The sequence below is a fragment of the Ochotona princeps genome, chromosome 20 (assembly GCF_030435755.1).
Source record: "Ochotona princeps isolate mOchPri1 chromosome 20, mOchPri1.hap1, whole genome shotgun sequence".
In the NCBI taxonomy this organism is placed as follows: Eukaryota; Metazoa; Chordata; class Mammalia; order Lagomorpha; family Ochotonidae; genus Ochotona; species Ochotona princeps.
The window spans coordinates 22,606,657-22,632,228 of NC_080851.1; the positions used below are offsets into that span (position 1 = coordinate 22,606,657).

A 25,572-nucleotide genomic window follows, 5' to 3' on the forward strand; every position below is an offset into this window, starting at 1 on the left:
AGTCCCAAGGTTGTGGATTGTTAGCTGAAACGATGGAGCCATCGGAGATGACAGTGGCAATGTTGTTATCCTTCAGGCACTCATGTCTTACAGGGGTAGGGAACATCTGGCCCATATAGCCCGTGGGCCATACAAGGTCCACAAAATTATTTATTCTGGTCCTGCAAAGGCAACTGCAGGCAAGACTCACAATTCAATGAATTCATAGCAGGCTAATTTTTTACACTGATAATTTTGCATGGCCCACAAACAACATTACAAATATCCAAATGGCTCTTGGCAGAGAAAAGATTCCCTACTGCTTCTGGAACATGAAGTTGCCCAAGTAACTGCACTGGGAGGTAGAACACGCTACCAGAGAATCAGCAGCACGCTCCTGGAGCAGTGACATGATGGCCGGTCCCAAGCAGACAAAGCTGGTGGATCTGTAAGGTCCATACAACCGAACCCAAGCACCCCAGTTCATCTATGCCTGCCTCTGCAGGATGCAATCACACCCACAGTTAGGCAGAAGGGCCTGCTCTCCTGAGAAGCAGGACACTGCTCTGTGCATGTCAGAAACAGGAGCCCAATCGCTCACAGACATCTGTGCTTTCCCCATGGCCTTCCCTGACTCCACAGCAAGTGCCCCTGGGTCTTGCCGTGCAGACAGCCATGGAAAGACATAGATCAAGCAGCTGAACCACGGGAGCTGAAAAATAAAGGAGCAACCACCTCACTAAGCGCTAAACAGCACATCAGACTTCCATCTTTGGTTTGTTTTCCCTTCTTTTTTTTTTTTTAACTTTTTCTTTATGTTTATTTGAAAGGCAGATTTATGGAGAGAAAGATCTTCCATCTGCTGATTCACTCCCCAAATGGCCACAATGGTTAGAGCTGAGCAGATCCAAAGCCAGGAGTCAGGAGCTTCTTCCAGGTCTCCCATGCGGGTGCAGGGTCCCAAGGCCTTGCAGCATCCTTCACTGCTTTCCCAGGCCATTAGCTAGATTGAAATGGAGTGACTGGGACATAAACTAGCACCCATATGGAATGCTGGTGGTTGAAGGTGGAGGATTAGCCAATTGAGCCATCATGCCAGACCCATATTTCTATCTTTGATCAAAAGGAACCGCAGCTCTCTCTTCTAAAGTTCCACTGCCCACCCTGAGAAACTTAAGAGTGAGTATTGTTTATAGGTGCTGAGAGTAAACTGTGTTAGAAAGGGCTCATGGACTCACTTCCTGGAAGAATCACATGGGCAGAAAGGCATTCAGACAGTGACAGCAGATGTCCTCTCAAGCTACACGCCATGTTTGACTCACACAGCCTGTGATTCTCCAGCTTCCTCTGTGCACCTGGGAGGCAGCAAATGACAGCGCAAGCACGTGGGTCCCTGCTATCCATGCAGGAGATCTGGATGGAGTTCCTGGCTGCTGCCTTCGGCCTGAACTAGCTCCTGCATTTTGTAAGTCACCCAGTAGATGGAAGATCTCTCAGTATCCGTCCATCTCCACCTTTGTGCCTTCCACATAAAATCAAAATAAATTGTAAAAACTCATAAATATTAAAAGAAAAAATATGCTAATTATACTTCTACAAGTAAATAACGTTTAAATAAAGATTTGTATTAATGTGGTTTATGAATGATTTTTTGCAAATCTCACTGCATGTTTAACTCACTTTCAATTCCTCAGGAACACACACCCTGGTAACTGACCCAGTACTCCAACGAAGGCAGGCGGGGGGGGTGCGGGGGCAAGGCGCCTGTTCCATGGTGCACAGCGGCCATGCTGCCAAGCGTAGGGGAGACCTGAGCCCATAAATTCTAACACAAAGGTCCACACACTGCACAACTATATTTCACTGAAAAAAGTAGCATTAAAAGTTCACAAAAAAAGTTTTCTACCTAAGCATCTAAATTTTAAGATATTAATTATATAATATTTAAAGCATGGTTAATAGTTTAACAGAGCAAACTTTAAAGTTTATAATACTAAGATTTTATATTAGCCAGATACTTTTATGTTGTTGCTGTTATTACTAATTAAAAAAAAAGCCTCAATGCATTTTATATTCAACTATAGAAACATTCCAAAAATATTTGGGGAAAAAAAGGCCTGTTACTTCAATCCATAAAATTAGTTTTGTTTTGGTACCTTTTAAAATTTAATGTGCTATTTATATATATTCATATTTGCTAAGATCTTTTAAAAATCAAAGTTTGGAAAATTTATGATTTTGGCATTAAAGTGTTCAAAATTCCTACAGCAATCTTAGCTTTGGATTCCTGACAAGTGGGGTCCCACCAAATTCCATTTATGCACAAATCAATTCAATTCCATGTGCAAGTGTGTAGCAGCTACTTGGGAGGCAGGCAACACTGTTCACTGCTTCCAGTAGTCAAAGGCAGTAACGATCTTCTTCTAGAACCTTCAACCAAGGGCCCGGCACAATGGTTTAATTGTCTAAATTCTCCCCTGCAAGCACCAAGATCCCATTTGGGTGCCAGTTCTTGTTCCAGCAGTCCCACTGTCATTGCAGCTCCCTGCTTGTGGCCTGGGAAAGCAGTCAATGACAACCCAAAGCCTTGTGACCCTGCACCCGCATAGGAGACCCAGAAGATGCTCCTGGCTCCTGGCTTCAGATTGGCTCAGCTCCAGCCGTCGCAGCCATTTGAGGAAGTGAACCATTGGATGGGAGATCTTCCTGTCTGTCTCTCCTTCTCTCCGTAAATCTGCCTTTCAAATAAAAATAAATAAATCTTTTTTAAAAATTTGAAAAAGGATCTTCAACCAAAGACTCTTCAATAGTTAGCAGTGCTTATCTTTTTTAAATAATTTTTTTTCTTGGCCTGTGCTAACCTGGTTCTCTGCCTCTGTAAATATTTCTCATTATGTTCTTCAATAGGTTTCTCCTTTTCTATCCTTCTTCTAAATGTAACTCTTCTTCTAGTGAATTCCACTTTTTTTTTTTAAGATTTATTTATTTGTACTGGAAAGGCAGGTATACAAGGAGAAGAGACTGATAGTAAGAGAGCTTAGCTGATCCAAAGCCAGTTGCCAGGAACCTCCTCTGGGTCTCCCACACGGGCGCAGGGTCCCAAGACTTTGGGTCGTCCTCGACTGCTTTCCCAGGCCACAAGCAGGGAGCTGGATGGGAAGCGGGACGCCGGGATTAGAACCGGTGCCCATGTGGGATCCCGGGCATGCAAGGCAAGTTTAGCTGCTAGGCTACCACACTGAACCCACCACAGGCTCTTTTCTTTAAAAGTTTCAATTTTCATTCCTTCGCAAGTGCAGCAGATCAGGGATATTAAAACCTCCACAGTTGCCTTCTCTGCAGCTGATGCGCTGCAGTCCTCTGGGCCTGCTCTCGCCGCTGAAGTCGAGCTGCACACTTGCCAGGGCTCACTGGACTTCTCTACTCAGAGGGTCTGTGAAACTCACCTCATCAAGTCTAAACTCATCACCAACCTACACCCTTCACCTCCCAAAATGCCCTTTCTTTCCACTCGCCCTATCTCTCACCTCCACCATTTATTTTATTGTCGCATACTATCAACTCGGACTCTCAAATGTTCCCGTGAACCTAGAGGTGCTCAAAATCACAGTACATTTTTTAAAGATAAGCTACCAAATTTGGAGTAACATCTAAAATGTGAGCTGCAAGGAAGCATACAGGCTACCATAATACCTGCCAGACTGAACTTACCAAATGGATCAGGCCACAGTGGAGTATCTCTGCGCCTACAAGGAGAGAGATGTCACCCAGAATAGAATTTGGAGGGCGGGCTCTAGGAAATAATTCTAGCCCAGGATCACCAAGTGATTAGCAAAGTGGCCCTGACACAGGAGCACCCTACCAATCGTAACCGCGATAACGACCACTGCATTTTAACGACTGGTCTTCCTGGGTGTGTTTGGGGTCTTTTAAGCAACACATTCTAGAACTGGAAAGTAGACAAAGAAATTCAAAAGAATGAGCAACAGATTATCATGAGGCCTTCATTCTTCTAATCACCCACCTCTGCTCCAGGCTACTGCTTTCTTCTGACCATATCACATCCCTGGAATCTCTCACCATTCCCTAAATACCTCCAACAAAAGCTCACAAAAGCATTTATTTAAAGTATACCTAACTGTGTCACGTATCCATGCAAAAATATAAACTGGTTCTTACCAAGCCATGACCAGAACTGATCTTGCTACTGTACTCAAAGGCTACTCTCCCATTCAACTGCTCCTATGGTCACAGCCATGGGCACACTGGATGTCACTATTACCACACATCTCTTCTGTGTGTTCCCTCCAGTGAAGTCTTGCCTGGACCATATCTTCTCATCATCAGGACCCCAGACAACGCATGTCAGAACTCATCTACAACACCTGAGTTCAGGGATTTAAATCCATCACAGCGCTTCTCTATCAATCCTATACAACTTATACATGTGCTGTCCCCTTCTTGAGGCTGGCTGTCAGATAACTGTCTTTGCAAGGTACCCCACCAGCACAATGCTTCAAACACAAAAGAAAGGCTAGAAAGAATCAAGTAAAATAGAAGTGGGGTGAGGTGTGGAAAGAAGGCAGGAACAATAATATTATTGTATTTATAACCTGCTATCCCTAGTGCCTTGCACAGCATTTTACAGAATTAAAACTGAGAATCAACAGGTCTTAAAATATATACCCAGCTCATTTGCTGATCTTAACCAAGTTCAACAAGCACGCTTGACCTCTCAGTGCCTTGATAGGTGGTGTTATTCATATACTTTCAAAGCACAAAGGATTTGATATGCTTCCTCGGTTAAAAGAGCCACAGAAGAGGGTGTGAAAAACTGATATCCTCCATTCACACTGATTCAACAAATTCTTCTGAACTGGCTTTATTGTCCATTGTTTCTGCCTTGCCCTACTCTCCTGCCATCCCCAGTTCTGCTGTACTATTTGTTTTCCCAACCTGAGAAAGAACTCTCTTCCCCCTGGCATTCTTTCCTCCACCGAAGACACAGGTGACTGCAGATGCCCATGCTAAAGAACCAGGGTGGCAAAACTGAATGAGTACCTGCTTGAAATGGGAAGGGGCTGCAGAAGGGGAGCAAGGAGTAAGGAGGCAGCAAAACACACACTCAAGTCTGGAACGGGGTCGAGAGACTTCCACAAGGAGGGCCAGGAAAATCCCCATGATGCCAGAGCACTAGGCAGTTTTTCCAGAATCGCATTGCTCCCAAGTCCCAACTCCATTCCTCTGCCAATAAAAGTACAAGTGAAGGTGACCCCACAGGCGCAGAGATGTAAATACTCTGCAAAAAGGAGGCCCCTCTTCCATGGAAAGATTTTTTTTTCTTTTTTCAACGTTTAATAGAGAGTGACGGGGAAAACTTAACACCAGGGTACACACAGAATTCTAGACCAGTAAGGAAGCAGCACAAATCAGCTCGGTCCAAGCCTGGAAGGACAGAAAAACTCACCGAGCATTACTGCAGTAAGATCAGTGATGATGGGTGGGCTCGGCACCATCATCCCTTCCTGATGAACTTTCATATCCTGTTCCATAAGACGAAATAAGAAGTCAAAGCAGAGCAGTGGCCTCGGTAGCGCCTGCATCCCGTATCACAGGGCCTGGGTTCGAGTCCCAGCTCTGCTCCTCATTCCAGTTTCCTGCCAACATGCACGTGGCACAACAGCAGGTAACAGTTCAAGTGGTTGAGTCTCTGCCACCCACACGGATGCCCAGCTCTAGTTCCTGGATTCTAGCTTTGGCCTGGCCCAGCCCCAGCTACTGTAGGCATTTGTGTAGTGAACCAGCAGACAGATCATTTGAGCACAACCCCACCCACAACCACACCCCCTCTCATTCTCTGCTTATCCTTCAAATGACATCTATATATTTTTAAAGATAGAAGGATCATTATAAACAATTACAATAAAAATGCATTGCAGAATATTCATATGCCAAGCCATGGGTCCAGACTAAAGTGCTGTACATCTTATTTAATTCTCAAAGCAACTCCGTGAACTGCACGTTACCATGCACTCTTCAGATAAGGACAATGAGGCTTAGAAAAGGGAAGTAACTGTCATAATGCAGGCAAAAGTTAAGATTCGAACCTAGCCTTGTCTGGTGCCTGGGCCAAGTTCCTTACCAAATGATCTGATGCCAGCCAAAGCCTGGGCCTCCTTATGAAGGGCTTTCAAAATTCCAGACTTGGTTTGTGCTACAAAACCAATCTAACTTTCCCCCAAAGAGAGGCCCTGTTATCAGCCTGAGGAGGTTGAAACTACTCTCCAAGAGCTGTGAAGGTGTCTGTACACATTTTAGGTAGGAAACAAATAGCTCCTGTAGAGAAACAACCAATTTCACATCCCAGTTTTGTCTCTGAAGAATTGTGTGGCATCCGGAGATCTGTGTTGCCTCTCTGAGCCTGAGGAAAAGGCTGATAAAAATAATTTGTGAACCTGACAGCACAGTTCTACAAACTGGCTGTCTTCCTCTCAAACCATTCTTTTATAATGCAAGATTTATTTTTTGTTGTTGTTTGTTTGAAAGGCAGATTTGCAGAAAAGGAGAAATACAGAGAGAGAGAAAGAGAGAGAGATCTTCCTTCACTGGTTCACTCCACAAATGGCCAGACTGGCCAGAGATGAGCCAATCCAAAGCTAGAAGCCAGGAACTTCTCCCAGGTCTCTCATGTGGGTACAGGATGTCAAGCACTTGAGCCATCCTCCACTGATTTCCCAGGTCATAAACAGGAAATCAGATTGGAAGTGGAGAAGCTGGGACATGTGGTGCCCATGTCTGCTGGCACCACAATCTGAGGCTTAGCCCACTGTACCACAGTGCCTGGCCCCAGGTGTCTTACTGACATGCAATGGGCCCCATCACCTTCTAAACAATGTTAATCAATCAAAAAGTCATTTGATTCCCTAATGAGTATGTAACATTTAGAAAGAAACAAAAAGAACAAAAAATTAAGTGTGCAATGGTACCTAGATTTTGAAATTTGCACCAAAGTTCACTTACCTTTGAATTCCATTTTTCCACGAATGTTTTTGCAGTAGCCTTGTTTGTGCACATACCAAGAGCAGTATCTTTCTGAACACATCTGGACTAATTTACCTCTCTTCTACAACCTGCCCCACCACACACACACCACACAAGAACTGAATTGACTCCTGATGCAACATTATCTCTCTCATTCTCACACATATGCCTAACACTTACTCAGATAATGGACATCTAGTCTCCAGCCAGCTAATTCGAACAATAAAAAACATGAGGATTTTGTGCAGATAAGGCATCCATGAGAAGCTAAGATGCTGAGTGCTACTTGTTCCAGCGATAGAGGAATTTTCTGTGTGTGATTAAAAAAGTGGAAACCCAGCAGACAAAGTCTGCTCTGTTTTCACTATTTGGTTGGCTCCAAGATAGGTGGGGCCCTGCTTCTTGTAACACTGAATTTCACATTGCTTTTTATGAGCGAAGGGTCCATTTCAACATTGCACCTCTGGATTTAAAAGAGGAAATTTCAACCTCAGAATAATGTTTTTTGCTGAACAAAGTGTATGCCAAACTAAGCTCTGACTTCTGGTTTTCTGAATCCTGGCCTCCACCGTTTTCTCAGGTTTCCAGGACTGGACCGAACACTCTGGCATCGACAATTTCCTCCGATGCTGTGTCTAAAGGGAAAGGGGCTGCGGAGGGTGAGGACCACTTCTCAGCAGGCAAGAATTTTTTCAGATGCATTGATACCCGTGTGGATGGCTCTTATTGTACTGTCTTCCAAAGCATTATGAAGACAACAGTACTAGCAAGCAGGAGGGGTTGGGGAGAATCACACAAAACTGCAGAAAGTCCAAGCCCTGCTTCCTCACCTCCAGAAGGCCATGTTGAAGAAGCCAGCGTTTGGCTTTTTCACTAAAAAATAGAGCAGGTGCAGCTTTATCCTAAACAGCCATCAGACCTTAGCACCAGTCTCTGACTCCTCACCACCTGCGCAGAAGATGAAACAAGGCTCTCTGGCCCTTACGCTGCAGAACAGAATTCATTCCCTTACACTGCAGAACAGGATTCATTCCCAGCTAGCATGTAGGTTGTTCTTGTACTGTGGCTGGCTGTGGCAAGATGCGCAGGTCCGGGCCCGGCGGCATGGCCTAGCGGCTAAAGTCCTCGCCTTGAAAGCCCCGGGATCCCATATGGGCGCCGGTTCTAATCCCGGCAGCTCCACTTCCCATCCAGCTCCCAGCTTGTGGCCTGGGAAAGCAGTCGAGGACGGCCCAAAGCTTTGGGACACTGCACCTGCGTGGGAGACCCGGAAGAGGTTCCTGGTTCCCGGCTTCGGATCGGCGCGCACCGGCCCGTTGCGGCTCACTTGGGGAGTGAATCATTGGATGGAAGATCTTCCTGTCTGTCTCTCCTCCTCTCTGTATATCCGGCTTTCCAATAATAATAAAATCTTAAAAAACAACAACAACAACAAAAAAAAAGATGCGCAGGTCCAAGCAGACCATGATGAGAATCAAATCATCTAGTTCTGCCTGCAGTGGTCACTGTGCTCAGTGTCACTCTGAAGATGAGCACAGTAGCAGGCTCACCCCACCTCTGAAATAGTTCCAATTCTGTAAGCTTTATGAAGCTGTGACACTGGGCCACCTTTTCCCTTCCTCCTACTAACATTTTTACATTTTTTTAAAGCATACACTGAGGTTGGTTTCTTGTTGTTTTTTTTTAAGTGCACATTCTGAACTAAGATATGAGTTTATGCTTATCCTTGGGTAGCTTTCTGCCTAAAGTCTGCATTGACACAAACTAAATACGACTGTGTTCTTTATCCAAAGTACAGCTGAGGCTGTTCCACACGCTCTTAATATGCACACATGAAATCAGCTCTTGACTAACACTCCCTGCAGGTCAAGTAAAATCAAAACAAGATTTTTCCTTCTATATAACATGATTACCAAATTAAAGAACCAAACTCCTCAAAGACACACAAAGAAAGAGATAACAGCTCTAAGAATAAGAAAACATGAAAGCCATGTTCACAGTTTATTTTCTCACTGCTTCTTTTTGGCATCCACTGAACAAATCACCTGTTTCTCACGAGTATAGCCACTTGTTCCCAACACAGACAGGACCAAGTAGCAGCACTAATTTTAGACATCGAAGCCTTCATAAGCTACTCAGCCTCCTTCTCTCCAAACCACAGGTAAAAACCCTCCAGGATTTTTGTGAGGATTAAGAGAAATGATACAGGCTTAGAAAAGTGACTGGTGAATAAAAAGTGTTCTACCTCATCTTGCTATGGTTAAAATCAACAGCATGACATACGTGGTCACCTCCCAGGCTAAGGATCAAAACAGAAGTGGCCTGTAGGCCATCGCCAGTGGTCTGAAACCCCAAGATGGCAGTGGATAGATACTGCAGAAACGTACAAGAGTACTTACACATGCCGAAATGGTTGCCCACCTATCCTGACTCAACTTTACTAAGACATGACACGTGGAAGCAACAGTGAGTGTGACAACTCGGCACCACAGCTTCAAACCCCCTTGGGAAGGCATTGATGACACATCGTTGATCCTTTCAGCCCAGGAAAGCAAGCTGTGAGGGACCCACTGTACAACGGGAGAGCACCCTTGCCTCAGCGCCAAGGATTTGACAGTACTCACCGAAGGCAGATGCTGGCAGATGCTGGCAAAGACTCACACGCACCTAACACCTTTATGAATTTTATCAATACTTTTTGTCAATAAATGCTATTCCCACTTGAATTCCTTTCCTTTCCTGATTTATCCTTTATCTTTTAAATGGCAGGATTCTGATGTACATTTTTTTTTATTACTAAACCCTTTACTTTCAGAATAAAGCAGTATTCCCACCAGGGTAGGAGTACAGCAAAGAAAATGCTGTGTAGAAGATTTTTCATAACAGTATTTGGGAACAGTCTACAAAGCTCAAACTGTATATTTAAACTTCATAAATAGTAATACTGCCAAGAGGAAAAACAGTATTTTCACATGTGGTGCTCTCAGCACATTTAAGTGTTACTTGGTCAGGATGGTTGAAATCTTTAGAGGTTAAGATAAAATAATTCATTCACATTATAAAGATAAGAGAAAATGAAAGGATATAAACACACAAATAGAATTTGTGAATAGATACATGATTTGGGATTTAAATTCAAAAGCTTCTTTTCCAACATGTTTGCTAGTAAAAGATCATTAATTAGTATAGCAACTCATAAATGAGATTTAAAGAATCCCTGGCTCTCTTAGCTTTTTGTCTTGCTTTTATCAGTCAGCAAAATATATGGTCTGAGGAGGCATGGTACATTTTCACTAGCTTCTGCTGATTTTCTTAGTCTTTGGAAACTGATAATCATTTGATAAGGCATTCACCTTCACCCAGACCTAACTTGGTAACACTGACCTCATCCCTCACGTTGGAGAAAAGTTGGCTTGGCTTTCACCTAATCACGAGGGACCCCTCCTGCAGATCCCAGCAGCTCCATCCTGGTGGTCACTCTTTGCTTTTAACTGCCTCACCTATTTCCAGTAGGGTTCTGTGATATGCAGTTATTAATCGGGCCTGCCAAAAGTGATGGGTACAAAAGCTCTTAGAAGCAAAAATATTACTCGTGGCTGGTCTATATTTCATCTCAAAAACTTTTACTCATGGAACTGAATCTCCCTCAAGTGGTCACCTCCTGGCCTTAACATTACCTCGTAAGCTAAAATAATTTAAAAATAAATCATGGCTTTAAGTCGACCAGCCAGTGCAAGTGTTAGTAAACCAAGCCTCTGGCTGCTCAGGGGTATCTGTGTCTGTCATGGCTAGAACTGTCCTGACGGGCCCAGGAAGCCTGCATTTGAGACCTCGGTAAAGACGTTCACCGCCACATCCGGCCCCTGGACTTGTCCTTCGTGGCGGGCATCTCTTGTGGTCACAAAATGCTTTATCCCTGACCTGGACCGGATGACAATACCAGGGCAGCAGCGCCTGTGATCTGTCGGGGACAGCCACTGCCAGGAACAGACATGGCATGCTGCTGCCCTTTGCAGCATGGCAATGACACACAGAAGTCCACGGTAAGTTCACTTGTGAGGCCGTGATGGCAAGAAACCCACAGCCTCATAAAACGGAAACCGCCACAGACCAGCTTGATTGAATTCACTGCTTTTGGAATGATTCAGGGCAAACTGTCAGACCTGGCTCGTGCTGTCAGCGGGTGCAAGAGGCGTGCACACTTTCTCCACACTTACCAAGCAGATACACACAATGCAGGGGTTGTCAGTGATAAACGGGATCTGCAGGACTTCACCTTCATTTTCACATTTGGCAACAGAACCTGAAAGGAGCCAACAATGCTTTTTTTTTTTTCCTCCATGACATATAACTTAGTGACTTTATCACAAAATTCAACATTTTTACACTAATCCTTTGAGAAAGGTCTACCTAAATTTCACAAGTTCTTCATGAGTTTTAAATGAACAAACTTACCAAAAACAAGTTTCTGTCTTTTTTTTTAGCCAAACTTAAAAAAAAAAAAAGAAATCAACTAATTTATAGGAAGATTCTCTATTCTCGAATGGCTTAAGCAGTTCTGAGCCTTTCGTTGCATTTCTCGCCCTCTCCTTAGCATTTCAGTTGAACACACTCCCTCCAGACTCAAAGAAATCCCGATATTTAATGTGAACAAAATTCACGGACGGGTCCACGAACAGGCCTAACAAACAGGTCTCCCTGCCCTGACCGCGGGCTGGAGCGCTTTTTGGAAACACAACCTTGCTTGCTTTCTCTTAGAAACTGCCTCCACGGTTTCTTTTCTGCACCAGGTGTCAGCAAAGTATGTCGTTCGGAAGCGCGGCTGAGGTCTTCACCTACCTGAAAATGCATCCTTGCTAGCTCCTGCCTAGCTCCCCTGTGAAAATCCGACCCTTCCTCTACACTCAAGGTCTGCAAAGCTGGGGCGTGTTGGGAAGCACTCCCTCCGCACTTTGGCAACCTGGGAGCTCACCGGAAAATGTGCGGGAAACTGCGCTGATTTTTTTTTTCTTAGTTGTATAGGAAGGAAGAGATTAAAATAAGTGCTTAGGGAAATATGAAAAACTAGGGAATTTCTAAAATCCAAAATAAAAGTGTGTCTGTTCTGTCCGCATGAAGCCCGTAGCCAAGGCACCCTTTCCCAGACCACCCCTAACCCCTTCGCCTTGCTCTCCGCTTCATCCCCAACGCCCCGAGATAGGCAGGCGCCAAGGTGCGCACTCCCCACCCTCGGTGCCATCCCCAGGGTCTGCCAGGGTCTCCTCTCCCAGGTATCAGACCCACGTCCCCGAGGGTCGTTGCCTCCGCCCCTCACCACCGACCTACCTGTCAAGAAGGAGGAAGCCAGAGACATGGGGACCCCGGAGCAATTGAGCAGCAGCAGGACGCAGCAGGTAATCCCGGGCGAGCGCCGGCGGGGACGCTCAGCCAGAGCCCTGACGCCGGGGAACCAGAGCATCGTCACCTGGAGGGAATCCCGGGCGACTGCAGGTCCCGCGCCGCCGCCTCAGCTCGGCTGCCCCCGCAAGCAGTCAAAAAGGACTCTCAACCGGCGCGTCGGGAGACAGTCGGCGGCGGCGGAGGGAGGCGGGCGCCCGGCCGCGGGGGAGGGGGCGCGGGGGCGGGCGGGAGGCGCGGCGAGGGGGTGGGGGGCGCCCCCGGAGGAGGGGTCCTGCGGCCGGGCTCCTCCAATGCGGCGTTTTTTTGAAGGCAGTGTGGCTCGCCGCGGTGGAGTCGGCAGCCCTTCCCCACGGGAGAGGGGGCCAGGCGCGGGAGGAGGGGGGCTGTCGGAGCGGTCCACGAGCTGCAGCGCTGCGGACCGCGCACCGGCCGAGCGGCGACCCCAGGCGCCCGATGCAGCTGCGGCTCCGGGCGCGGGAGCTGCCGCTGCGTCCTCTAACGCTGCGCTCCCACCTCCCGCCGGCCCTATGCCCTGCCGGCGCGCGCTCGCTCCGGCGCCCGAGCCCGGGGCTCCCAGGTCGTTCCGACCCCCCGGGATCCGCTGCTGGCGCCCGGACCCAGGAGGGAGTGTGGGACCCCCGCGCCGGGAGCGCGTCGTGTACTAGTGTGCAGCGGGTTCTCCAGCACCTCCCGGGAGGCTGCCAGCCCCAGGCGTTCGCGGATCGCTGCCGGGAGGGTGCGTCTCCACCGCCTGGCGCGCCGCCTCCTCCCTTTCCTGGGAGAGCCCTCCCCGCCCACGGGGGACGCCGCGGCGCCCACGCCCCTGTGTCCCAAGCCCGGGAGCTAGCGGCACGCGGGGCGCTCCCGGGTGCCCCTGCTGTGGGAAAGGGATTCCTGCCCGGCACAAGCAAACCCCCGACTTTACACACGCCGCCGCGCTCCCCTCTGGCAGGGCGCGACCGCACACTTCCCAAGCCAGGGGCACAAGAGGTCGGTGTGGCGTGCTTTTGTGTCTCGTCCTACGCTAGGGAAGGCACAAGTCAGAGGGACTCGCAAGGTCCATTAACAAACGCACGGGGGCAAATGCCTTTCTCTCGCAAAAAGTGGAACCATAGCTCCAAGACTCCTCCCTTCCAATCTCGGGCTGACGGGGGCGGGGTGGTGCTGTTTGACTAACCATTCATTCACCCGCGAAACACGCAAAGGGGAGGGACCCGCTCGGCTGCCGAAATCGGGTTGGGGCCGCCAGCGGAGGCCCCAGCAGCACGCCGTGCGGTCTCGGTGGCTGTAAGGTTGCACCCTTGTCGCCAGGGCTGCACCGGTGTCCCTAGGGGCATCTGGTCCTGTAATCCCTAAAGCACAAGGGTGGCATAGACCACTTCTAAGGGATGCAATGGAGGAGAGAGGAGTTGTGTAACATCCTTATGAAGGTGTAGGGTGGCAGGAGGATGCGTGGCAAGCAGTGGGAGCTGATGGGCCCCGGTTTATGCCGCGTCCTCCCCAGCAGGGTGGAAGGCAAGTTACCAACGCGCCACTCTGTCCAGACCCAGTCACTCCGGCGGCGGGTCCAACAGCAATCCCGCACCAGCTAAGCTTCTTCCACCTCTCCCTTCCCCCTGCGCTCCCCACCAGGAGAGATCCAAAATGCAGGAGCACAAGTTATAGACCCTATACCTTTGCTGACACATTTCGTCTCCTTTTCCTGCGTTTTTGGCTGTTTGTTTTCCTTTTCCTGAGTGGTTTCCAGGCTTCCCTTTAATGAGTACAGCCTTGCCAACTTCCCCACACAGTCAGCAGCTGATAGGAGCATGTGGCTCCAACGTGGGAAAAGCTAAGGAAGGGAAAGCTGTCATTAGCTTACCACGCTCCATTTCCCTCTCCAAACAAATTTTTAGTTGTAAAATTTAAATTAAAAGAGAAGAGAGATGATGTGTGGTTGCTTCCCCCTGCCCCCACCCCACCCCCAGTAACTCCAGGGTCAGTCAAATTCCTGAAAAAAATCAACGTGTGTAATGTGCTTACTAATCATAAAGAAGGATAATTTGGGGAGAATATCAGTGAATGACCTGTGAAAGGGAAAACTGTTCTGTGGAAATCAGTAGCAGCAGTGGCACTGCAAGAGGTGGTACCTTCCATCTAAAAAGATTGTCCCTGGTTGGAGTTTTACATGAAGTTGTTCCTTGCGGTTTGATTTACAAAACGGAACAAAGGCACCCTGGGCAGCACTTAGATATAAAACACATGCAATGCAGCTGAAGCTCACTGATCTGCCTTACCTGGCTCTAGCCAAGCAGTTTCATTCTGACAAAGTTCTTTAGACAAAGGTCTAGGCATATTTGGCATTTCCATAGCAAGTTGCATGGTGCTTTGGGGTACAGAAACTCCCCTGTCAGTGCAAACCCAAAATCCTCCTGGGAAACACTTCAGTCGGCCTTAGGCAAGCTTGTCTCTTCTTCCTGTGTGTTATAATCAGCTGGCACCTGTGCTGCCCCATGCTGCCTTCTTGGCCAATGGCCGCATTTCTGCAAGAACAGCCTCTCTCCCCAAAGAACTTCTGGGAAGGTTTTCCTATGCATGTGCCACTGCCTTCCAACCGCAGTCCACATTCTGCCAGATGGTCTATACAAAGCTGAAAGAGTCAAGGTCAAAAAAGAATACTTGCACACAGATCTGTTTTCATCCGAATCCTCAGGTAACCTTGAGTAAGATCCGGAGCAGAAGAAAATGTGTTTGTCTCTGTTTTTGACATATTTTGAAGGGATGAAAGTAATGGAGCCCCAAGACCAATTTTTAGCTCAGGGCCTGTCCCAATCTCAGACAAAGTGCTGTCTCCTCCCCTCTCCTCTAAAATAAAATATTTAACCTGATCAGACTAAAAGGGAGACAGACCCGCAGTGAGTGAAATCATATTAGTCTCTTCTCAGAACTGGTGCTGAATTCTCACTGGAAAATTCAACCCAACACAACAATTCAGGAATATGGATTGAAGTTTCCAAGTTCCTTCTAGAAAAATCACATCAACCCAACTTCCCCAAAATAGGAATAAACAGACCCTTCGAAAAAGACCTAAGGAAATAGAACCATTAGACCAAACACTGAAACAGGGCAGAAGGAATTCCAGAGATGTGTGAGGGTTATACCTTGTAGAGAGGGCAGCAGGCTGGGCATTAAGACTTGGTTTAGATTTCATAATGATATAGGAGTGTATTACCAAGGATCTTGCAATCTAGCTCTGGAGATAAGGCCTATTTATAATGATTACCATACAAGGTAGGACGTGAATGTAAGAGGAGGAATGAACATGACGTGGAAATTCACAACCAAAGTTTAAACTTCTGGAGGAGGTGACATCAGGAGCTGAGCTTTGAATGAAGAGGGAGGTGTCAGGGAGGGAAGGAGAGCCAGGGAAGGGCAGGAAGTAACACCAGAGAGGCGCCCAGTCTCAGCTGAGCAGGCCCTGACAGGGAGCTGGGATACCTGGAGCAATGCATTGCATAGACAGCGCTGGGAGAAACTCAACCTGATTTACAGGGAGTGTCCTGTGCACCCATGCCTGTTGTTTGAAACAACCAGATTACATTTGTTTACAAGGGAGAGGATTTCTGCAGGTGTATTCAGCAGTCTGCACTTCGGGTTACTATTCATCACAGTCCTGAGGAGCGCCGTTTCCACCCCTGACCCCACCTAATGTTTGGAAGGGTTCCGGTGATGGAGCAGGTTATACATATGAATCACTGGGAGTATTTCTATTTGACTGTTCTTGGGATTAAGATAGAAATGCTACTTCTATTTTTTTTTTTTTTGGAACCATGGGAAATCTTAGAAATCTACCAACTCCTGGCCCTTTCACTTTAGAAGTGAAAGTTACATTAGAAATAACTTTTTAGAAGTTTGTTACTTTTAGAAACAACATACTGAGAGCTAAGAAGTAAATAACTTCCCCAGCTACTTCATGCCATAGCACAGGGGGGAAGCAGGGTTTCTCTAGCTCCCTGATCATGGTGCTTTCCATTGCAAATGTTCTGTCTTCTTGGATTATGAGTCATACGAATTATAGGAAAGGACCACGGGATGTTTTAGATATGCTACAAATTAAAGTTATTGAGTTGGCGCAATAGGTACTCAAATATTTATTGAATGGAACTGGAACCAATGCTACAAGTTCTAGCATCATAAAAAAGCAGACCACAATTTGGTGCACCAGTTAAACAGTGAATTATTCTTAGACCACTAGGCTAAAATGTTAAAGAACTGCACTCTTTTCCTAGGCTTCGCCCCTGCTTTGCTTAGTGTCTCTGCTCTCAGAGATGGAAGGGCTCCACTGGTCACAGATCTAGCAGACTGCCAGTGGATGCTAGTATCGTCCCCAAACAACAGAGGCTCTGAAATTACTCTTCATGTGGGGGTGGAGAGAAGGGCAATGATAAAGGCATCATTTTGATTATTTTGATCTAGTGTACATACATAATTATCAAATTTTCTCTTAATTTTTAAATTTGTTTTTATTTGCATAGCACAAAAAAAAAGAAGAAAAACAGAGAGAAAGGGAAACAGAATGTCCTTCAAATGCCTGCGTCAGCTGGGACTGTGCCAGGCCAAAGCCAGAATCTGGAAACGCAGTCCAGGTCTACATGTGGTTGGCAGGGACTCTACCTAAGCCATTACCTGCTGCCTCCTAGCTTGTACGTTAGGAGGGAGACAGCATGGACCCAGGCACCCGGATACGGGGCATTGGTATTCCAGGGAAACTGCAACAAATGGTCACTTCTCAATATCAAAACTGAATCATTAAATCACGAGCCCAATCTTTTTTTATCTCATCATGTTTTCATTGCTTCAAGCCTTGGGATTCTTTTCATATGACTGCATGTATTAGGGTGCCTAGCCATTTCCCAGACAGCTGATTTTAATGAGGAAGAGAGCCTCAGGACATTTCCATGTTTTAAGATTCACCATTTATTTAAGAGGCAGTTAGGAGAAGGGAGAGAGCTCTTCCACCAGCTGGTTCACTCACCACACAGCCATGGTTAAGGCCGGTGGAGCTAGGCCAACCAAATCTCTCACACACAAGGCCGGGGCCAAAGTACCTGAGCCATCTTCTGTTGCTTTCTCAAGTAGTTTAACAGGAAGCTGGATGGGAAGCAGAACATTCAAATGAAATGCTGGAATTGCAGATGGCAGTTTAGGGACATTTTTAAATCATTTCTTATAAATAGCAAAGTCACTGGATTTTTAAAATTAATATTATAACAAAAAACCACTCTCTCCTTTCCTGGCCCTGACACCACCACAGTCTCTACTTCAAGGATTCTGATATGTCGTAAGTAGAGATATAAGGTTTGCTGTTTCATACAACATTTGTTCATTTAATTTTTTAAAAAAGATTTATTTATTTTTATTGAAAAGGCAGATATATAGAGAGAAGGAGAGACAAAGATAAAAGATCTTCTACCCACCGATTCACTCCCCAAGTGACCACAATGGCCAGAGCTGAGCAGATCCAAAGCCAAGAGCCAGGAACTTACTCTAGGTTTCCCACATAGGTACAGGGTCCCAAGGCTCTGGGCCATCTTTGACTGCTTTCCCAGGCCACAAGCAGGGAGCTGGATGGGAAGCATGGCCGCTGGGATGCAAACCGGCACCCATTTGGATCCTGGTGCATGCAAGACGAGGACTTTAGCCGCTAGGCTACTGTGTCGGGCCGTGTTCATTTAATTTTCCATGAACCAAACCATTGGATTAGAATGTCACATATTCTCCAGACATACAATTAAAACAACTACAATAATATTATGCAATTAAAACAGTGGTTTTCTATGTGTGGATTTATCACCATGAATTTACAGAATCAGTGAGTCATTTTGATGTTACAACTCAGAGAAAAATCAGATACAAAGTGGACTCCATCACTAGGCAAGCACTAGGACCACTCATTTATGGTTAATGGTCTTTGATGTAATCAACCAAATTTACCCAATCATCAACTCCACTGGTATGAAATCTGCAACCCCATGTATCTGAAGTAGGAGATGTTGAGGGACTCTCAGGGACCTGCCTAGAGTACCAGAATGGTAAGCTGATGCCTTGCCCCTGATGTCTTAGAAGTCCCAAGCTCTCCTACACAATGGAAAGTCAGTCTTCTTTGGAACAAACAACAACAGAGGAGAGAGAGTCACCATTGCTATAGTATGGATGTGATTTGGCTTGATGGTATTTGTTCATTAAAGGTTTTGAACATTGGAAGTTTGGTCCCCAGTGTGACAATGTTAAGAGGTGGTAACACCTTTAAGGGATAGAATCTAGGGCACCAACGCTGTGGGGCATCAAGTTAAGCCATTTTGCATATCTAGGATTCCATTTGGTGTATGGTGCCAGCTCCTCCACTTCCAACCCAGCTCCTTGCTTTGGTGCCTGGGAACGTAGTAGAAGAGGCCTGACTCCTGGGTCTCTACTAACTACATGGGAGATTCCAAAGCAGCACCTGACTCCTGGCTTCAGCCTGACCCAGTCCTGGCCACTGTGGCCATTTGGGGAATGAACCAGTGGATGGAAGATCTCTTTGTCTCCTTCTGTCTTTCTGCACGCCTGAATTTCAAATAAATAAATCTTTACAACATAGAGCCTAGTGGGAGGCTATTAGATTGGTAGGGGTACAACTCTTGGGAATAGTAGCTATAGTACTCCAAGGAACCAGAGTTAGTTCTCAAGAGATTGAGTTGTTAACCCTCAGGAATGTCTCCTCCCCATGCTCCAACTTCCTTCCTCAGCATGTAATTTTTGACATGTACCTCTACCATAATAACTTGCCTAAGTGCCCTTAACAGAGGCTGCTGAACAGTGTAGCTCAATCTAGAACTTTGAACCTCCACAGCTGTAAGCTATATAAACTTCTTTTCCTCATTAAGTATCCAGCTTCAGGTAATCATAGAAATAGATAGTAATAGAAAGTGGACAAATATAAAAAGTATCTCAAAATTCTTGCTCAAAATCATCTATATGCTCATAAACCATTCAACATTGCCCATTTGGCATGGGTGGAGACTCTGAAGTAACCCCAGGCTGTCCCTCAATCTGTTCTTTCCTTCCTGCCTGAAGCACAGTCCCCAGTCTGCACAGTGCACATAACGTGCCAGCAGTAAAGACCACTTTCTCAGGCTCTCTTACACAGAACCATGATCTCATGATCCACCTGTGGCCCACAAGACATAAAAACACAAAGTGCCCCTAAAGGAAGGACCTGTTCTTCCTTCTTCTCTTTATCCATTGTAGAGGCTGGAACACAGACATAATGTGGCTTGGAATCCAGAGCCAGCTGGTCCCATGAAAAGATGCTGGGAAGGAAGCCTCAGAGAGGAAGGAGAGAAAGAGACTGGGACACCTGAAGGGCCATCTCTGGCTTTCCTCACACATGTAAGGAAAGATGCTCCTATATTCTGGCTTTGGATCAGCTCAGTTCTTGCCATGGAGGCCACTTGGGGAGTGAACTAGTGGATGGAAGATCTTTCTCTCTGTCTCTCCTTCTCTCTGTAAATCTGACTTTCCAATAAAATAAATAAAAATTAATCATTAAAAATAAAAGCAAACTTCATATATTTGTATAATCAAGTTCAAGTAGCATCATTCATAGTAGCCAAAAGATGGAAGAAACCCAAGGGAGCAACAAGTGATGATGGACTAACAAAAAGTTGTAAAGTTATAGAAATAGATACAGATGTATATATCATTTATCCTTAAAAATTTGGACTAATATTGTTTTTTTTTATTTGAGGGACAGAAAAACAGAACCCCCATGCATGGTTTACTCCCCCAAATGCCTGCATGGGTCAAAACCAGGAGCTGGGGACTCAACTCAGATCTCCCAGATGGACAGCAGGGAAACAACTACAGAGCACGCCATCACCTACTGCCTTCAGGGTGTGCATCTTCATGCAACTAAAATCAGAAGCCAAACCAAAGACTTGAAACAGTTACTCCAATGAGGATTATCTCAGCCCCAAGGCCAGAAGTTAAACCCAGGAATGAAACTGTGACAAGTGTTGCAACCGGGATGCATTCTGAGGACATTATTCTTCAGTGATGTAAGTCAATCACAAAAGGATATATACTATAGGATCCCACTCATATACGGTGCCTATAGTGGAAAACTGAGAAACAGAAAGGAAAATGATGGGTTCTCAGGGGCTGAGTGGAGGGAAGAATGGGGAGTTTTGTTTAATGAGTGTAGAAGTTTAGTTTTTAAAAATATAAATAATTCTGGAGATTGTTTACACAATAGTCAGAATGCATGTAACATTACTAAATTGCTTAACCAAACAGTTTTGATAGCTGATCTTATGGTTCATATATATGTGTGTATATGTATATATATATATTTGTCCTTTTTTAAAAAGCTTTTGTATTTTCTCCTACATTACCAATTAGCATGTTTTATAACTTCATTCCAGAGCCTAACTTTTTAGTAAGTAATACATATGTCACCTCATTCAGTTCACCCAACCAACTTATCACTAGTCCCATTTTATATTTGAGTAAATTCAGTACAAAGAGTAAGAAAATTGTCCAAGGTCATGCAACAGGGAACTGGTTAAGCTAAACTCAGAAACCAAGGATGCTGACACCAGAATGGTTAAGATTATCTGTTATAAATGTTTTTGTTACTGGCTACTCTTGGAAAGTACAAGTTTGAACCATTACATAACATTCTACTATGAAGGCACCATCCTCTCTTAAATAATCTCCCATCTAAGACATTTTCAACTTTTTACAAGTAAGATGCTTCCCATGATAATCCTCTTAATTCATATTTGTTCCCTAAGGGTACATTAATTAGTAGAACAAACACCAATTTATTAAGGGTTTTATAAAACCTTTTTATAATACTCATACTTTCATGATGCTTACTCAAAGATGACTTTCCTTTTTGATCTTAATATTTTTTTTTTGTTATTTAAGCTGATGAATTTCCTATAAAGGAGCACTGAAATATTTCTGTCACTTTAATAAGTAGTTGTAGATGCAGAGCGTGTGTTAACTTAAGGCTCGTTAACAAATAAAGCACAGCCTACTGGCTTTCTTACACTTCATTGACTGTGGTGTAAATATTTATTTAGAGAAATCTTAAACAAACAACAGTGACTTATTTGTCTACTATCAGCTTTGTGGCATAGTATCAAGTGTCTGTGAGCTAGAAGATAAAAACCAGTTGTTCCTGGGTTTTATCTCAAGCTCTTCCTAAAAGCAGTCTTCTTCCATTGGTATTCTCAGTAGTTTTTCTTTCCCCAAATCATATTTCCAAATATCTCCTGCTTGAAGGACAGTAACTACATTAAGAAATGACCCTAGCATCTTTCAGAAGGCAGCAAAATAATGAACTCAAATGCCAAACACTTAATTCATCAAAACGATCCCATCAACTATAGCTAAATGTATAGCAGCTTGCCACCAATTAGATTAGTGAGTGGTCATTATGGAATGAATAAAACTAATTTCACTAATGTGGGAGGCACTCCAATGGAATTCCTTGAACCTAATCCACTGGCTTAATATCTAGTCCCAGTTCTGCCTCCCGACTTCCCAGTGACTTTAGGCAAGTTAATTAACTTCGTAAGCCTCGGTTTCCCCATCTCAGGCAAGGAGCGGAATGGCATCACCTTTTCCTGCTCGTTGAGGCTGAATGTGAAATCACTTAATAGAAAGTGACGAGACTAGAGACCTTTGGAAATGGAAATCTCTGAGGAGGGATCTGATCCAATTACTTGATTATACACACTGTCCAAATGAAATTCAAAACAAAAAATTTGTCCAAAGCTATGGTACTCATGAGTTTCCTCCAGCAGAACAAACAACTTTGGGTAATATTGCTCAAAATATGCGGTTTTGCTGGGATCTACCAAGCATAATATTCCTCTAGCCAACAAGAAAAGGTATGTGCCCCAAGCCGGGGCAGCCATGGTCTCTCCTTCTGACTGCATTTATCAGTTCAGGGTTAGCAACATGCTCTCTGCTATTTACTCCTTCGGCTTTTTCAAGTTAGAACTGGGAAGAAAGTGCTTTTTTCTGTCTGCTTGAAATCTGTCTCTGGTTCTTCCCAAATAAATGGTGGCATCACATACATTATTCACAACAGTAATAGGAGTGCAATGATAGCATTAGTACAGCCAACACCTAGCACTGCTATATTGTCATTTGTTAACCAAAAGGACTGAAGCTGAAATGTTGAGGCATTGAAGCAGGAACTGCAAAGAAGGAAAAAGCCACGGAGATGGGCCTTGCTGGACCCTACAAGATGACAGGACACAGCCAGCAGCAACCCATTTCCCCACTCTGGAGTCAGTCCTTATCTCATAGTCCACATCAACAAGCCTAGCAATCTGTCTTGCAGTCATTCAATTCAGTACGCCCACATTTATTGACAAACTATGGTGTGCATTCAGGCTTTTGATTTCCATTAAAACTGTCATACTTCAGTACATTTCACTCTCTCTAAAGTTTCCTACTAATTTCCACTGCTTTGTGACATTATAGTGTCTAAGACGAAAGATCACAGTGTTCATGGAGGAAAAATGAATTAAATAATAAGCTTATGCTGGTGCCAAGTCATTTTAAAATGCATTCCTAATTTTTTTTTATAATATGCACTTTCCACGATCATTTGGGAGATCACCTATCTGGAGCAGTCATTCACATTTAACTGTTTAAATACAGGAAGGAGTCAGAGAGAATCCAACACCTTCACTGATTATTTTAGTCGATGCAGGAGGGAAAAAATCAATTTTGAAGGAAGAGCTAGATCTATTTCATTGCTCATTTCCAGTGAGGTTTGTGATGGAAATAATGGCAAGGCATTAGCTATCACAGTACTAACAGATGCAATTAAATGGACCCCAGACAAAACAAACCAGTAAATGGCAGTCTATTTATGGGTCACTCTATTCTTCACTGCTACAAATAGCTTGTCATTTGGGCATCACGATAGATGTTGGCTCCGTCTATGAATGTGCTACTTTTTGTCCTCCAACATCTGGAGACACAAACATGTAAGAACTAGTGAAACCCCAAGTCTCAGTTGCTTCTTGGTTTGAAAGCAACAGGTCCACTACTCCCCTCTTCCAGGAAGATGATCCCCTGTGGCTTGAAAAATCAAAAAAAGTCGGAAGTGCAATTTTTGACAACTGTTTCTTGTTCCATCAGTCGTTGCTTTCCCTCATCATTTGGGGAAAAAGCCTCATGGTACCAAAGTGACTCTTCCGTTGGGGGAAAACTTCCTTCAATCACAGATTTTTCTAAAGAGAATGACTTCTGAATTCAGCCTGCACAAAAGAATAGACTGTAATGGTAAATTCAGTGTGTTCTAATGCCTAACAATGTTTCTGATGGAATGTATTTACTTTACTGATGCTCAAAGCATTGGAAAACAATAAAAAACAGATAATATGCAAGCAAATAAAATATATTCTGATGATTCAAAGGATCAAAGGATCCACCAGCTCCTGGTAGCTCACAGTGTGGCTGCTGGTATAGTGGTATCTGTCTCACCTGGGAGGCTGCTAGAACTACAAAACCTCAAGAGGAAATCCCAGACCTGCTGAATTTGAATCTGTTTGAACAAGGCTTAAGAAGCACTGTCAGTATGATGGAGTGGCTGATTTGAACACACAGTGAGTGAGCGCACAGAGGTGGGCTGTGTCCTGATGTCAATTACAATGGACTTTGAGTTAGTACAGGCCAGACACACAACACCTTGTTTTGTGGTCTACAACATTCAGTCATTCGGGTTGCCTTGAAACTACACAAAGCAACTTAATTTGCAAATGGATGAAGATTTAGGTCCTGGCAACACAAGAATGCAATTCACTTACGGAAAGTGAAAAATTTCTGCCATGTTCTGTTTTCGTTGGAGATGTAAAGCAGTACAGGATGAGCAGCTTTCCCGTGCAGACAAGTGACCGCTCCTGCGGGTTGGCGCATTTCTGCACTGGAGAAACAGAGTAATATGCCACGTCGTTTCTTAAAAAAAACATATATACATATATATATCATGTATCTACATATATGCAGGTCAAATTCAGCAGGTCTGGGATTTCCTTTTGAGGTTTTGTAGTTCTAGCAGCCTCCCATGTATATATATATATGTATATATATACATATATATATATCTCATCAGGCCCATCCAGCACGGTAGCCTAGCAGCTAAGGTCCTTGCCTTGCATACGCCTGGATCCCATATGGGCACTTGTTCATGTCCCAGCTGCCCCACTTCCCATCCAGCTCCCTGCTTGTGGCTTGGGAAAGCATTCAAGGATGGCTCAAAGCCTTGGGACTCTGCACCCGCATGGGACACCAGGAAGAGGCTCCTGGCTCCTGGCTTCAGATCGGCTCAGCTCCAGCCATTGTGGCTACTTGCGGAGTGAATTAGTTTACAGAAGATCTTTCCTCTCTGTCTCTCCTCCTCCCTGTATATCTGACTTTCCAATAAAAAAAATCTTAGATAGATAGATAGATAGAGATAAGCAGGGTTTCAGCATGCCAGGCTCTAAATAATTGCATACCTCATTCCTTCACTTACTTTGAAGCAAGGAAAATAATAGTGGTGACATCTTGTATGTAGTAGTAACATAAGCCAAACCACCATCACCTGGTGTGTGGTAGCACTCAATGCGCACTTTCTGCTCTGTGTGTGAAGCTTTATCTTACTTAATGTTCTCATTTTAATTCCCTTCCCATTAGGGAAAAAATGTATAGAAATATGGTCTGGAATAAGTCCGTCTCTAGGAAGACCCCCTCAGAACTTGAGAGTCAGAAGCTCAGCGCTGGGGACAGGACTGCAGATTTGGTGCCGCCCTGCTTCTCAGATCCTGTAGGTGGCAGCACTGGGACCGCAGGACGCACTAGGCCACTGGAGCTGCTACTGCAGCACCGAAGGAGGTTCAGCTGGGGTCATCTGCCTGGATGCTCCGGAGTTGCCCTCACGCAGATGGAAGCTCTGCTTTCCGGTACCTGTGCAGATTTCCTTTCCCTTCCCCTCCCTGCCTCACTGGCCTGCGTTTCTCATTTCTGCACGGTTTCTCTCCTAGGGTGAATCTGAAGGCAGCACAAAAAATGGGTCTTCCACAGTCTCTCAGATTTCACACCCACCTGTGCGGACGGTCTTTT

At 45.1% G+C, this 25,572-nt stretch overlaps 1 protein-coding gene across 2 annotated transcripts in view; it reads right to left on the bottom strand.

The window, feature by feature from the left end:
- BMPER (BMP binding endothelial regulator) overlaps positions 1 to 12,783 on the bottom strand; it is a 235,239-nt gene extending 222,456 nt beyond the window's left edge. For both annotated transcript variants that reach the window (XM_058678067.1, XM_004582375.2), the window contains exons 1-2: positions 12,346 to 12,783; positions 11,238 to 11,323 (exon numbers count right to left, since the gene is read on the bottom strand). In XM_058678067.1, coding sequence (XP_058534050.1) covers positions 11,238 to 11,323; positions 12,346 to 12,478 — 219 coding nt within the window. In that variant the 5' untranslated portion in view covers positions 12,479 to 12,783. The remainder of the gene's footprint in view (positions 1 to 11,237; positions 11,324 to 12,345) is intronic.
- Positions 12,784 to 25,572: the final 12,789 nt, after the last annotated feature.